General features: G+C 41.7%; 1 protein-coding gene across 4 annotated transcripts in view; it reads left to right on the forward strand.

Moving 5' to 3' along the window:
- LOC127612834 (protein phosphatase 1K, mitochondrial-like) overlaps window positions 1-14,349 on the forward strand; it is a 47,344-nt gene that overhangs the window by 26,503 nt on the left and 6,492 nt on the right. For 2 of the 4 annotated variants that reach the window (XM_052083657.1, XM_052083658.1), the window contains exons 1-5: window positions 6,226-6,253; window positions 10,781-10,884; window positions 12,246-12,477; window positions 14,072-14,131; window positions 14,210-14,324. In XM_052083657.1, coding sequence (XP_051939617.1) covers window positions 12,254-12,477; window positions 14,072-14,131; window positions 14,210-14,324 — 399 coding nt within the window. In that variant the 5' untranslated portion in view covers window positions 6,226-6,253; window positions 10,781-10,884; window positions 12,246-12,253. Of the gene's footprint in view, window positions 1-227; window positions 755-1,882; window positions 1,984-4,691; window positions 4,858-5,617; window positions 5,763-6,118; window positions 6,254-6,728; window positions 9,724-10,780; window positions 10,885-12,245; window positions 12,478-13,676; window positions 14,132-14,209; window positions 14,325-14,349 lie in introns of those variants that run through there. The other 2 variants (XM_052083660.1, XM_052083659.1) reach the window with 2 other exon arrangements.

The raw sequence follows: 14,349 nt of genomic DNA on the forward strand, positions 1-14,349 counted from the left end.
TTATTTGCCATCATTTGATCATAAGACTAACCCATAAAACCAAAACGTTTATGTGCAATAAATCTGATGTAATTTATTGTTATACAGATTAAATTATTGCTTGTGTCTGTTAAAAAAATACATAGAGAACCGTGACATTTTTTTCCCCCAAAATTCTTCATCTCTGCTTCACGCGCAAATCAGGAAAAAACAAATAATGATTGTGTCTCCTGTTTTTCCAATGTTAGGTGATTGGATCCCTCGATATCCAGTGCTTCTCTGGTATTCCTGCTCTAAGGGTGATGTCAATCGCCTTTCTCGCCCGCCTGGCAAGGTGCAGCAGTGGACCCCATGTTGGACGTAATGGTCTCCCCCAAATGGCCCTGGCTCCCCTCCCGTTGAAGCAGGACATCGCCCTTTACTCCGCCATCCCCAAGAGGCAGATCCACACGCCTTCAGACAAGCGCCGCAGCGGCACACGTTTCGACGCCGACAGCAGCGGGCGCCCCACCACCTGGGACTCCTTTGGCATCTGGGACAATCGCATCGACGAGCCCATCCTGCTGCCGTCCAGCATCCGCTACGGCAAGCCCATTCCCAAGGTCAGCCTTTCCAATGTGGGCTGCGCCTCGCTCATTGGGCAGCGCAAGGAGAATGAGGACCGCTTCCAGCTCTCCCAAATGAACGACAACATAATCTACTTTGCCGTGTTTGACGGGCACGGTGGACCAGAAGCGGCCGATTTCTGTCACAAATACATGGAGAATTTTATCAAGTAAGGATTTGGTTTGATCAGATTGAACTTCGGGGAGCCAATCATTTGTTAGGGGTCCGTTGTAAGCTCTTTTCTTGTTGCTGGACATCATTTCATTCATTTCTCCTTCATCCAGGGTTGGTGTCAAACAGTTTGGCACGTTTTTTTTTTTGTTTTTTGTTTTTGCTCCAGAAGGCTCCAACTCTGTAAACGTCAGCTTTACAGATGCCAGGGTCAGCACTGCAGATGTCCAAAGCATGAGATTGCCCTATCGGTGTGTTTTGGCACATTAGTGTGACACGAGAGATGATCAGGTCAATTATTAGTTTCAGTGAGTCGAAAAAGTCTACACACCCAAGTTCAAATACTATGCGATGTAAAAAAAAAAAAAAAAAGACAGACAGACAGAGACCAATGAAAGTCATTCCAACGGTTTTTCCCACCACTAATGTGACAGCACCAATAATCAAACCAATAAAAACCAACAACAGACAAACAGCCCCAATGCACGTTGCTGCCACCCACATGATTCGCATGATCAGATGCCAAAGCTTTTGGAATTTTGGCCAAAGGTTGAACCTTGGTTTCATCGGATGATAAAATCTCCCAAATGTGACAAAAGGTTTATTCTTACTGTTTTTTTTAAATCCCTTTTTTTTTAATATCACAAAATCCTGGCATTCGAAAAGACTCAATATCCACTATACTTCCCAACAATGTATTTTTTTGTTCATCTATCTATACCTGTATACTGTACTGTATACTGACAGCCGCAACCATTTAAAGTATCTTCTGTTCGATAGCAGACGATGCATAAGCTGTGTCGCCCATAGTGGTAATTTTCAACGCCCAATTTTTCCCCCCCACATTGCTGTTCCATGTGAAAGGTGCGGACACGGAATAGAGTGAGGTCGCTTTCGGGGGTTATTGTGCCATCGTAGGTAACGGTCACATTTTGCGTGAAGGGGATTAGCAGAAAGTTAAGACATGGGCGTGAAAGCAGCTATTGTGCCTCCGCTTGTTTGCTCCTCTGGCGCGCGATGCACACAGCAGAGACGAATATTTGAGACATTTATTTGGAGCGTAACGTTCACAAAGAAGTCGTTGTTGGTTCTCTGTGCACTTAGATTGGTTTGTATGTTGTCGCAGGGATCTTGTGGCCGGCGAGGACAATCTGGAGCTGGTTTTAACTCGAGCCTTCCTGGAAGTAGACAAAGCTTTAGCCAAGCATTTGCAGTTCTCTTCAGATGGTAGGTTGACCAAAAATATTATTGCTCTTTGAAACTGAGTTCTTTGTCCGACACAACGAAAATCTTTTTTGTTGTTGTTGTTGTTGACCTTGGCAACATGAAGGTCTATGATTTAAAGCAAAGCTAAACTCGTGATTGATCAACAAGACACCAAAACAGAGCAGAGCGCACTAATGTTTTATCAACTGCTTTCGACATCTACCGAGATGAGTGGCACATTTCAAGGGGTGTGGGGGGCGCAATTAATTCAGGAGTTGCTCAGTTTATGACAGTCCAACCGTATGATATTCAAGACATGATTTTCTAAGACTCCAGATAGGCGGCGGTAGATTCCATGTTTCACGCACACTCAGATTGTGCATAGATTTTGATTGGTTGATTTCCATCCACACTGACCATATAAAAACTTATCCAAGGTTTAAAAATGCACCTTTACAAGGAAAGGAATGTCTACAAATCTTAGCCCGGCGTACTTCAAAGTAGGAAGAAGTGGAAAATTGATCTAGTCCTACAAATGGGACGAGGTACCGTTTTTGTTTCATTTAGATGGAATAGATTTGAATAGAATCTTTGTCCAAGAAGTTTTTCTGATTTTTAATTTTTTACATACTTAAGTGCAATAATATTGATGAACACTGAGCCCTACTATGCTTTGTATTCTAATGATGGTAAAAATAGTACTGGGACACCAAAATATGTTTAAAAAATAATAATAAATTTTAGGTGGTATTCAAAAAAAGTTTCACAACCATCGAGCTACAACATGCAGTGCATGCAAATGATGAGTCTATCTATGAAGCAAGGGCAATATTTGTAACATAATACAACTGTGTTAGTTTTGGGCTAATGTTAACACTAGTTGGCGTGTTGACGTGGCACCCACGGGGGCGCCGCGCTGTGTGAAATGTCCCAATATGCCTGTATGTGTGTGTGTGCATGTTATCTACGGCAGCTGCGGACCCAGCTCAGAGCTGGAGGCCCTTGGCACCAATGTGGATGACGAGGGGCTAGATATTGAAGGAGAGAGAGTCCAGCGGGTCCTAAATCCTGGACTTCTGGAAGGTTCCCTATCTTTCTCTCACTCCTCTCTGTCTCTCTCTCGCTCGCTCTCCCCCCCCCCCCCCCTCTCTTTAGCTCTCTCTTCGTTCTCTTAACGAGTGATTGCGAGAGCTTCTTGTGAGAGCGCGCGCGCGTAAGTTTGAGAACGTCTGTTGTCACCCTTCTGCCAGAAATAATTCACGCAGACGCAGCAAGTCGAATGGGCACAATTGGCCCTGGGAACGCCGCTCCTAGCTAACGGAGCTCATCTGCGGAGCAAGTTTGGAGAGCTGAAGTTCAGTTGGAAATGCATTGAAGTATATCGTTGCTGTCCAATGACAACCCCCGCGCGACCGCGTTACTCATTCTGTGCCGGCCATTTTCGGAAACGACAGTTACACGCGAGCTAGACGTGTTTTAGAAAGTCTAAAATGTAGTCTACTTTCTCTCACCGACTCGACAGGTGCGTCGAGGAGGCGGATACGTCGGAAACGTCCTCGGAACGCTTAAAAATGAAGATGCGCCCTTTTAAAAATTATTTTTGTGCCTGGCATAGTCTAATCTCTGTGACCAAATTTTCTGTTGTGTCAGGAGCTCCATTCGCCGGCTCCAACAGCCATTGAGGCACACGCGGTACCAACCGCGCTAAACTCGACTTGTCCCGACAATGAAAATGAAGTTACGCCTGTTCTTACGCAGTGGGCACGGGCGCCAGTCTACGAAAATAGGACCCATAATGTTCAAAGTTTGAGATCATATTACGTTTAGAAAAATAGACGAAGAGACGTGTGTACTATAACAGGATTTTCTACGATCGCCAACATAAGTTAACATCGATGCTAGCTCGACGAATATAGCCGAGGACCGCAAGCTCGTGGTCAAAATCGACACAGCTGCCGGTGCGCTTTCATTCTTTCTTTCTTTTTTTCCCTTAATTTTTTTTTAAAATAAATGGTAAGGAAACAAACGTGTAATAAACACTCTCATTCAAAACCTGCCTAAAGGGGTTAGCCAGTGAACAGCCAGCCAGCTCTACGGTCTCATTAACTTACAGTCAAGTCATTCACCAGGCCAGGCACCAAATTTTCTAGTAATACACACTCAAATTCACGACAGTAGAACGTTTTCTTACTCTGTCGACTAAAAACATGAAAGTCCAATTTTGTTCATGTAGTTGCTGTGAAAACGTTTTAATATCCGCTCTATGCCCCCTTAAAAATGAACGGTGTATTCACGGCGAGTTGAACAGCAGCGAAATGCGACAATGGCTACTCCAGTTTGAGAAAATTGAATGGATCATTTTTGCTGCTATATTGTTTTATTTATTCTTTTTTTTAAACCAACATCAACATCAGACCGCATTTGTACTAGTAGTTGACTTTGTATGTGATTTTTTTTGCTTATCAAAGCAATGCTAAGTCTTGTTGGAGATGTACATTTAACCAAACGGACTCAACTGTTCACGTGCATGTGCAACAGTCCCCTCCCCCACCCCCTTTCATTGCCAACTTTTTTATCTACTACATGACCCCCTCTCCTACCCGCTGTCTTCGTGTCTGTTGTGTGTGTGCGCGCGCTCGAGATATCCATCCATCCTGTGGTTTGTTTGTGCACACCTGCGAAGTGTAGACTCGCGTCTCTCACGCACGCCCTCTGTAATGTCTCTGTAGTGCCCGGGGTGAATGCGGGCACCACTGCCACGGTGGCCCTGCTGAGGGACGGCATCGAGCTGGTTGTGGCCAGCGTGGGCGACAGCCGCGCCATGCTGTGCCGCAAGGGAAAGGCGCTCAAGCTCACCGTTGACCACACGCCCGAAAGGAGGGACGAGAAGGAGAGGCAAGTGCGCAAATGCTCCAAAAAAGTGGTGCGGGTTTGGAGTTCAATCCAGGTAGCGCTATCTAGCCGATACCTTATTTCAGTTGTATTGGGTACTCATGAAGGCTGCCAATAAGAGCCGCTGATACCGACATTAATATGCAATATTTACATGCATACAGCCATGGAAAATAATCTGGGGTCACCCTTGTTTCTTCAGTTTTCTCTTCAGTAGAGAACCCTTGTTTGGACCTATATAGTAACTCTTTTGAGCTGGTGGGAAACGGCAAATCTAAGGAAGAGCATTGGTGATGTATTTATTTTTCTTTTATAGGAATTGGCAGAGAAAAAGCTTGGGTAGCTCTGGTGTGATTATTAAGATGTGTAGAAAAAAAATTAACACACACACTACTAAATAATATTACTACTAAATGGCGTGCAAATTATTTGTGAGCCTCGTCAATTGTGAAATTGTTAAAATGGAGAATTTTTGTCAATACATTTTGCCATCACGAATACATTTTAATTGTTTTTGGTGTTTTATGTTTGAGGTGTCACTTTTTTTTTTTAACCCAACCCTGCATTTACAAAACCGTCAATTATGTAGCTTTTTACCATCTGCCTGGTCTCTATCCCCATAACGCAGGTACATTGTACTTGGATTTTGTGTTGGTTACATTACTGTGGTTTAGTTACAGCTCACGCTGAACGACAACATGGGAGGGGAAAAGAACAACCTCTGTAATTAATGTGCCTCTGCCTCTGTTTTGTGTCTGCTTAGGGTCAAGAGGAGCGGCGGCTTCATCACTTGGAACAGTTTGGGGCAGTCCAATGTCAATGGCAGGCTAGCCATGACACGCAGCATCGGTGACTTTGACTTGAAGGGCGTCGGGGTGATTGCTGAGCCAGAGACCAAGAGAATCGTGGTACGTTGACGTGTTGAGACGAGGTGAAAGTCTCCCCCTGGTTTAGTCCTGGCCCCATTTTAATTTCTGGCCAAGGAGAAGAACTGTTGCGTGTCATATAACGGGGTGGCGGGGCAGTAATGGTGAGGTTAACTGTGTTTGCCTTAAAAAAAAAAATTCTAACAGTATTTATCAAATGAAAAAAAGGAAATTTTTACAGATGCTGTATAATTAAATCGCCTTCAATGCTGCAGGAGCAGAAAGACGCCTCTAGGTGGTGCCAAGTTCACACAAACACGAGTACAATTTTCCGTGCTGTCAAGGCTTTGATATACAGTACGAATCATCATTGAGGTCTTCTTCCTCACCCCTCAAAGCTGAGCCCCGTGCACGATTCCTTCCTGGCGCTGACCACAGACGGCGTCAACTTCATCATGAACAGCCAGGAGATCTGCAACGTCATCAACCAGTGTCACGACCCAAAGGAGGCGGCGCAGCGCATCTCTGAGCAGGTACGAGCTGATGCGACCTCAGCAGGGTCAGCGCTGTCTTTTTGAGATAACAATGGAAAAATGTGTTGTTTGCACTTGAATGGCTTTTTTTGGGGGGTGGGCAACAAAAATGCATGGCATGTAAAGCTATTGATAATGAGCTTAAGTCGACTGTATACGGTGCTTGTTAGGTTAGTTGCAAAGTAAAGACAAATACCGAGGACTGTTTCCAAAAATGAATACCCACAATTGCCCAATGGTGACTTTGTGTGTGTTCAATCAGCGATGGGTAAATCTATTGATCCATGAATGCGTTACAAGACTTGCCCTCGCACTTTCAATTTCGGGTCAGCAAATCCTCAGAACTTTGTGAACATGTCTTTGAGACACCCTTATAAATCATGATTACAACTACACGCACTCATACACGCATGGCTCAGGTGATATCGGGTCACGTGCCGCGGCTTCTAAACGACCTCGGCGTGTCGTCCGGCAGGCTCTGCAGTACGGCTCTGAGGACAACAGCACCATCGTGGTGGTGCCTTTCGGCGCCTGGGGCAAGCACACCAATTCGGACACCAGCTTCTCCTTCAGCCGAAGCTTCGTGTCGAGCGGGCGCTGGGCATAGTGGCGGCGCAGCGTGACGGGGGGTGGGGATGGATGCTGGGGGGAAGGGGGCGTGGTCTGGGGAACATCCCATCTAGTGCAATAGTCGACAACGGTCCTTTTGTGGGTTTGGGGTGGGGGGGGCATTGGCGTGTGAGACAACTGCTGTGTGAGCTCCATTCAACGAAAGCTCACTCTGAGTCTTCAGAGGGAGCAGAAGCTTATGGGCGTTGTTCCAACATGCTTACCTTGTAAAAACAGTGCAACCTCCTAAAGTTGTCATACAAGTCGGATGCGAACAAAGTAGCGCGAGCGCAGAGACAAAATCGGTTTCTGATGATTTTTTTTTTCCACCATACACTTTTGAGTTTGTCATTTGACAGCACCAATTTTAGTTTTTGTGCTGGCTGCTCAGTCAACAATCACAATTTTAAAAAAAATTGGATCCATTAGTATAGTTTTACATATATGATAAAAAATAATTTTTCCTGTTTCGGGTCGGATGCATGTTTTTGTTTAGCACAGTTCTCAAAATCTTTTTTTGTTTTGAAAAGTTTTGCGGAGAAAAAAAAAGGTCAATTGACAGGAAATACGTTAGAAGGGAAAAGGTTGAAATTGTAGAGAAAATAAAATGAAGCACCCACTAAAAAGTTGTTTCACGAGAAAAAGTATGCATTTTAACAAGAGGGTTTTTTCATCTTAGTAGGAAAAAAGAACAAACTTGTGATCTTACAAATAATGAGGAAAAAATGTAAAGTTCGGGAGACGAGTAAGAAAAGGTATCCCAAATTATTTTACAAAAACAAATATGTAATATTACGACAGAATATTCTCGAGTTTCCGTATAGCTTTTCTCTGTATATTAGAGAAAGTAAATCAAAAGAAGAGAATTTTTTTTATGACACAACAGCTTCCAAATACCAGTAATTGTTTTTATGATGTGGGAGATGTTGCGTCGTCGGCCTCGTCATCCGTTCGGACCCTCGAGGTTCGGCTGTTGCTCTTGGCGGCACTGACGTTTTTTGCACTTCAAAGAAAAATCAACTTTCGGTTTGGTTTTTGAAATGACTCAAACAAGTCCATTTTTCAGACTCTTCGTCAAAGAGAATGTGCTGTTCGCTACGTATTTAGAAGCTCTGGTGTCACGTAACTGTCGAACCTCTTGGACCTCAAGCAGGGGTGGGCAACCTTTTTCGAGCAGGGGCCAGTTGAGGGACACACGAACGAAAGCATGATGGCATAATGGAACCAAATACTTTTGGTGGGGCATTTGAGTTTTAGTTTTTATTATTTGGGCGGGAGGGGGGTTGGTACAGTGGTACCTTCCTTTTGTTTCGTGACCAGACTGATAACGTGTCGTCATAGCTGGGGGAAAAGAATGTCCGGTTGTGCTGTACATCGATACAGTTCTGTTTTTTCCCATGACGTCAATCACGCTGATGTTTTAAAAAAATATCCATATTTTTCGAGCACATCAGGTTTTTGAGATCTTTTTTTGGTTTTTTTTACCATGCATTGTAATTTATAACTGACATTTAAGAAACAAAATTCCACCTCTTGCTGAAACTAACCTTAAAATCATGAATAGTTCTAAATATATTACTGTATTATATGATTATTTAGATATGGGCGAGTAACAATACCAGGTAACAGAAAGCGGATGATACGGACCTAATTTTAAGATATCGAGTAGTTGTGGAGGCTGTGGATACCAGACACCGATGCTTAAGGCAAAAAAAAAAAAAAAAAAGAAATGTGACATTGAGCATGTCCTCCTCGGCATGAGTTGGCGCGACACCTCGTCAGCTTGACACATTTGCAGAACATCACTTGAAGACAGGTTTTTGTTCACTTTTTTTGTTTTTGGTAACATTTCTTAAATGAAATTTATATATCAAAAGTGCTGGAGGTATCGGTACTAGGTATCGTTGGGTGCTCCGAGAGTTTGTACTGTCAATGTTAAGAGTTTGTAACTGTTTGCTGTCTGCCAAATTGTGCGCATTACGCGACACGGTCACAAAACAGGTGAGCCGGCAATCAAATTTAAATTTTAAAAAAATGAAAAGAAAGTTGGCTGGTCATTTGAAAAACTGTGTGTGCCACTGTGCACGCCGTAGGTTGCCCACCCCCTTGTGCTTCTAAAGGTCATAACCAAAAATGATTTGTACATTTGCCTCTAGGAATCATTTGCACAATCTAGCGGGTCGGAGACGTGAATGAACAGCATTTTTTTTAAATAAACATTATATTTTTATGACTTATGTTTTCTGTAATCACAATCAAATGTTACGAGACAAGCGAGTGCGGCGCTGAGACATAATCAGGGTACCGAAAAAGTACAGCTTATGTTGTGTGTGTGTGTGTATATAGGAGCTATTTATGCAAAAACTTTATTGATTGAACCGTGTAGCGAACAACTTAAGTGAAGCACACCTCCTGTTGGGATTTATCAGCGTCCATCCATCCATGTTTGTAAATATCGTTCGACCATTGAGAGCTTCAAACGACACAACCTCATTTCAAGTCCCCGCTCGTCTGTGAACAACACTGTTTCTCATTACCGATTGTATTGACCGCCGTCATCGTCGTTACATGTGGGAGGTATACTTGGGGACGGACTGTACACGGCGGGCATGGATTATGTATTATCACAGTAGTGATTTGTAATCTGCGCTTCTGGAAATGTACTCATAGTCTTGTTTTATTTTGGGGTGATCAATACAAGAGAGCGCAATCAAATTTGAAGTCATCGAAGTAATGATCACTTTTTTTTGGAGGGTTGGGCTGTATATAAATCATTTTCCTCTGATGTGACTAAGTGAAATTATTCTTTTGACTCTGTTTTGTTTAAGATGGCTTCAGTTTGCTCTCCAATTTAAAAATAACATGCCTCTCAGTTTCCGCGCCTTAAAATAATGGCCCCAAGTCATATTTGAACTTTTATCTATAGATTTTTTTTTATGCTGATTGGCTACCTCTGCTAAAAATTGGCAACATCCTTAGTTTAACGGATCATACAATTCGACCACTGAAATTAAATGATGTATACATATAATCAGTATTTGGGTCAGGATTTTTGTTGTTACTTGGGAACAAAAATGATAAAGGCCATTATTTTAGGAATTTTTTTTTTTTTTAATCCGAAAAATTGTGAAAACATATTTGGTGTTTTATACATATGTGCAGTTTAAAAATAATAATAATAAAAAAAGAAATGTCACAAAATTGTGAGTTCTGTGAGTTACTGCTATACTACATCAAGTGAATTTCCTTCCAAGCCAATGATGTGAAGATATGATGTGAAAAGTATTTATTTTTTCAAATAAAATTTACTGAACATTGACCAAATTGTGACGGACGAGGTTTTGGCCCGACACCAGCAACATGCATATCATACAAGTAGTGTAACAATGTATTGACCCTCGATGCAGTTAAACAACTGCCGATTTTTCCCAAACTACCAAATTGAACTTAGCATCTCACAATATAATAATAATAATAACAATTATTATTATTATCAATAACCATTCCCAAAGATGTACAGTATTCTAAAATGAATATATAGCCTTCTGTCGGCATAAAAATCAGGATTACAGAGGATGATGACATTCAATCATTCTTCACCAAAAACGAACAATTTAACATGTACCTGACTCATAAAGATAAATAGGCAGCCTTTACACTACAGTACATCTTTTGTTTACATTTTCAGCGGAGGCGGAACCTCTGAAACACAGATGTGTTTGAAAAAGAAGGAAAATTGATAAGAAGAGGGTAAAAGAAAATAGATGAATAGAAATTCATTTTTATCACGTATGACTCCATTTATTTTATAGTGTCTCTTTAAAATGAATAAAAATAGCTTTTGTAAAAAAGTGAATATTTAGTCCAAAAATAAAAAGACTGGAAAAGCTGTGTAGTAGGGGTGTTTGGTGTGCAAAGGGTTAACACGGCATGCTGTGGCGACAACCTTTGACTCGGAGCTCTCATGAGATGCTTGTCAGCCTCCTGACCAGTGCAGTGCCGCTCGCTCGCAAGGCCTGCAGGTGAGTTTCTCTCATGGTTTCATATTTGCCACGAAAGGGGATATCTTCAGCTGTCCGCTCTGCGCTTTTGCGGCTGCTTGTTATTAGATTTTATTTTTTCCTCTTAATATTTGTTTGATTTCCAGAGCATTGGACATGATTGTATATATTATTTACATTTTATGAGATGATACCTATGTTTTCAGTCTGTTGGTCTACTTTCGACTTAAATGTCTGAAAGACTTAAAAATATATGAGCTAGGTTATATTATAGTTTCAGATTCAGGTACATATTGCAAAAATTAATAATTTGCTGTTGTGACAGTAACCTTTTCAGGGACAGCGGTTACGACAGGTTATCATCATCAGGTTACAGGTTATCATTTTTGGTGACACTATTTTAGAAAGAAAACAATGGCCACGCCGCACAGTCACGACCCCTTCCAATTGTGTGTGAAAATGAAAAAAAAAGATAGAAACGGGGTTCACATTACCATATCTTTTGTTTTGCAAATTGAATTTTTGTTGCCTCACAGCATGTGGATAAAATGGCTTCATTTTGCGGGGGGGCACAAATAGAAATTGACTTTTTTTTTTTTAATGAAAGTTATTGCCGACCAAGCTAAATTAAAAAAAAAGTCATGTTTGCCGTAGCAGGTAATTGATTTCGTAAATGCAAAACACAATCATTTTGTTCATAGCGGGACTTTTAGCATCGGCATTCCGACTCGACAGACTACAGAATTGCCCTCATTCTTCATTCGTTTTGAAATTCGGCCGTGGTTAAGACGACGCAAAGACAACCACTGGAAAAAAAATGGGGGTTAATTGCAAATTCATTCAATATAAAGACGAACATTATTTGGATATTCTTAAATCGAGTCTTTAACACTCAAAAAAATAGGGATGACTCCCACCATTGTCTCGGAAATGTTTGAAAATGCAACCTGCAAAGCTGATTTCACTTCACCACAAAGTTGACCCACAAAAAAGTCTCAACAACCAATGGCAGAGACGACAAGGCAAATCTGCCCTTTTCGCTTGAAGCAGATGTTTTAATGCCATTTGAGCCATTTCCAGGGATCCTTCTGAGCAATTTTTATCAAAATTTGAACCGCGTGTGTGAGGTGAGTGACGCTAAATTGTGAACGAATGAATTTTTGTCATTGCATGTGAGCGGAGCGTGTCAGCCAAGTTTGATAACTCGCCATAAAACTTAGGTTCAGAATGTTTTGACAACCCATCCCCCTCAGGCATATGCAATTTGGTAGGCATCTCTATTAGTAGTAGACCCACAAAAAAAGTCTCTAGAAGCAATTTTGCTTAAGTTTTGCTATTTCTGGTGAATTACAAATGAACCTGACGTGCATTTACACTGACAGTGAACGCGATGGAGCGAAACTGTCACATCAATGTAGCGATGCTGGACGACCTCGGCTTCAACGGCCTGGTGGGTTCCAAGGTTGCCATTGTTACGGAGCCGGCGGCGGAGGCCGGCAAGCAGCTATGCGGCTCCACCGTCAGCTTTCACCAAGTGGGCTACAAAGTTCACGTGAAGGACGGCTTCTTCTGCAAAAACAAGTCAAGTCCTCGCCAGATACTACTGGATCTCAAGTTAGTACATTTTTTTTAAAGTCCACTCGTGTGCGTGTGTGTGTGTGTGCGTGTGTGTGTGTGCGTGTGTGTGTGTGTGTGAGAGAGAGAGATTTAATATATAACATAATTTGATCAATTTGATATGCCCCCCCACCTACAAAAAAAGGTAGTTCCCTGCTGGGTGTGTTTTTTGTGAATGTCTGTCCTTTTGGACAGAATAAAATAAAGTTTGCTACCACCTAACATAATTAATTCTGATTATTTAGGAAGTTGTCATAAAAAAGCCCTCAAATCCTTTGCTTCGCTGCATTTTTGTGAACATTTGGGCGCGTGTGGCTTTCTTTCCTTTTGTGCAAGCATGAAATAGAATTTCATACCTTTTAACTGAATGAATCCCAATAATTTTGGAAACTCTCATTGATAAACATTAAATATGTCAAGTCCCTTTTTTTTGTCTAAATGAATCCCATTAATTTAATACCTCTTGACTGCATTAATCCCAAGAATTTGGTATATAGTTAGTCCCAAAAATTCTCTTAATTTTTTCCAACCGTGGTAGGGTTTTTTTTGTTTGTTTGTTTTGTTTTTAGGATAGCGTATTTACAGCTTTCTGTCCTTTTAACATTTTTAATTTATTTATTTGTTTATTTTTAACCTGCATAATTTAGAATTCAACGCCACTGTTAATCACAATCCAATTTTCTTGGCTCACTTCTTTGTGAGATCTTAAGGAGAATAAGTTTTTTTTTAGATGTCCCTTTTCATGTATGACCACCTTAATATTTGGCGTACTACCTCCTAATTTCCAGCAATCACAACACAACTTGACCCCCGTCGATAATTAGCGCTCAACAAATAAGTAATTTAGCTCTTGTCCGTTTTGACTACATAATCCAAACCTTGCTCGATTGTGAACCGGGCCCCCTTTACATTACCTTCTTTCTGATGTGTGTGTGCATCCGTGTGCACGTATCTGCGTGTGTGTGTGTGTGTGTGTGTGTGTTTGAAGTGTTTCCCATGAAGAGTTAATTATTAACTTGTGTTAATCATATGATTAGGCATGGTTTCTTGCTTATAATCTCTCAGTATAGTCGCCGTCTGCCAAGAGAACGCATTAAAAATGGCATCACGTGACCCGTGGCCAGGCTTGTGGTCAATCTTTTAATTCCATTTTATGAGGCTGCACATAGTGTGTGTGCGTGCGTGCGTGTGTGTAGGTGTGTGTGTGTGTGTGTGTGTGTGTGTGTGTGTGTGTGTGTGTGTGTGTGTGTGCGCGTGCATATGGCTTGCGCTTGCTCTTTCACTTGAACTCTTTGGCCACTAATACAAGAATTGTGTCAAAATTTCTGCCCTCTCAGCAGACTTCCATGAAGGGAGATTAATCCTACTTTTTGGACCAATAGCCATGTGGAAACCCCTCAGAATTTTGTCACGTATTCATGTTTTTGTATTAATTGACCATATATACTGCAAAATTTGGTGGATTTAAAATGTTTTGAATGATCCAATTATTTGAAAAATAAATGTCACAGAGTTTGAATCAATCGTGGATCCATACACGATACGATGTATGCCAAGATCAACATTTACATTGCTTTGTTTTGTGCTGTAGTGGTATCATGAGGCCTGGCCTGAACGCAATCCTCGGGCCGACTGGAAGCGGGAAGTCATCGTGAGTGAACCCGAGTTCAGGAATTTAAAAAAAATAGGCGTCTGCATGAATGTTTTATTTTTATGTCGTTCTGCAAAGTTTTTTGGATATTCTCGCTGCGAGGAAGGATCCCTGCGGCCTCTCGGGTGAAGTTTTAATTGACGGAGCACCGCAACCACCCAACTTCAAACGTCTGTCAGGCTACGTGGTCCAGGTACCTTTTTATGTCAAATTATTAT

The sequence above is a fragment of the Hippocampus zosterae genome, chromosome 13 (genome assembly GCF_025434085.1).
Source record: "Hippocampus zosterae strain Florida chromosome 13, ASM2543408v3, whole genome shotgun sequence".
Classification (NCBI taxonomy): domain Eukaryota; kingdom Metazoa; phylum Chordata; class Actinopteri; order Syngnathiformes; family Syngnathidae; genus Hippocampus; species Hippocampus zosterae.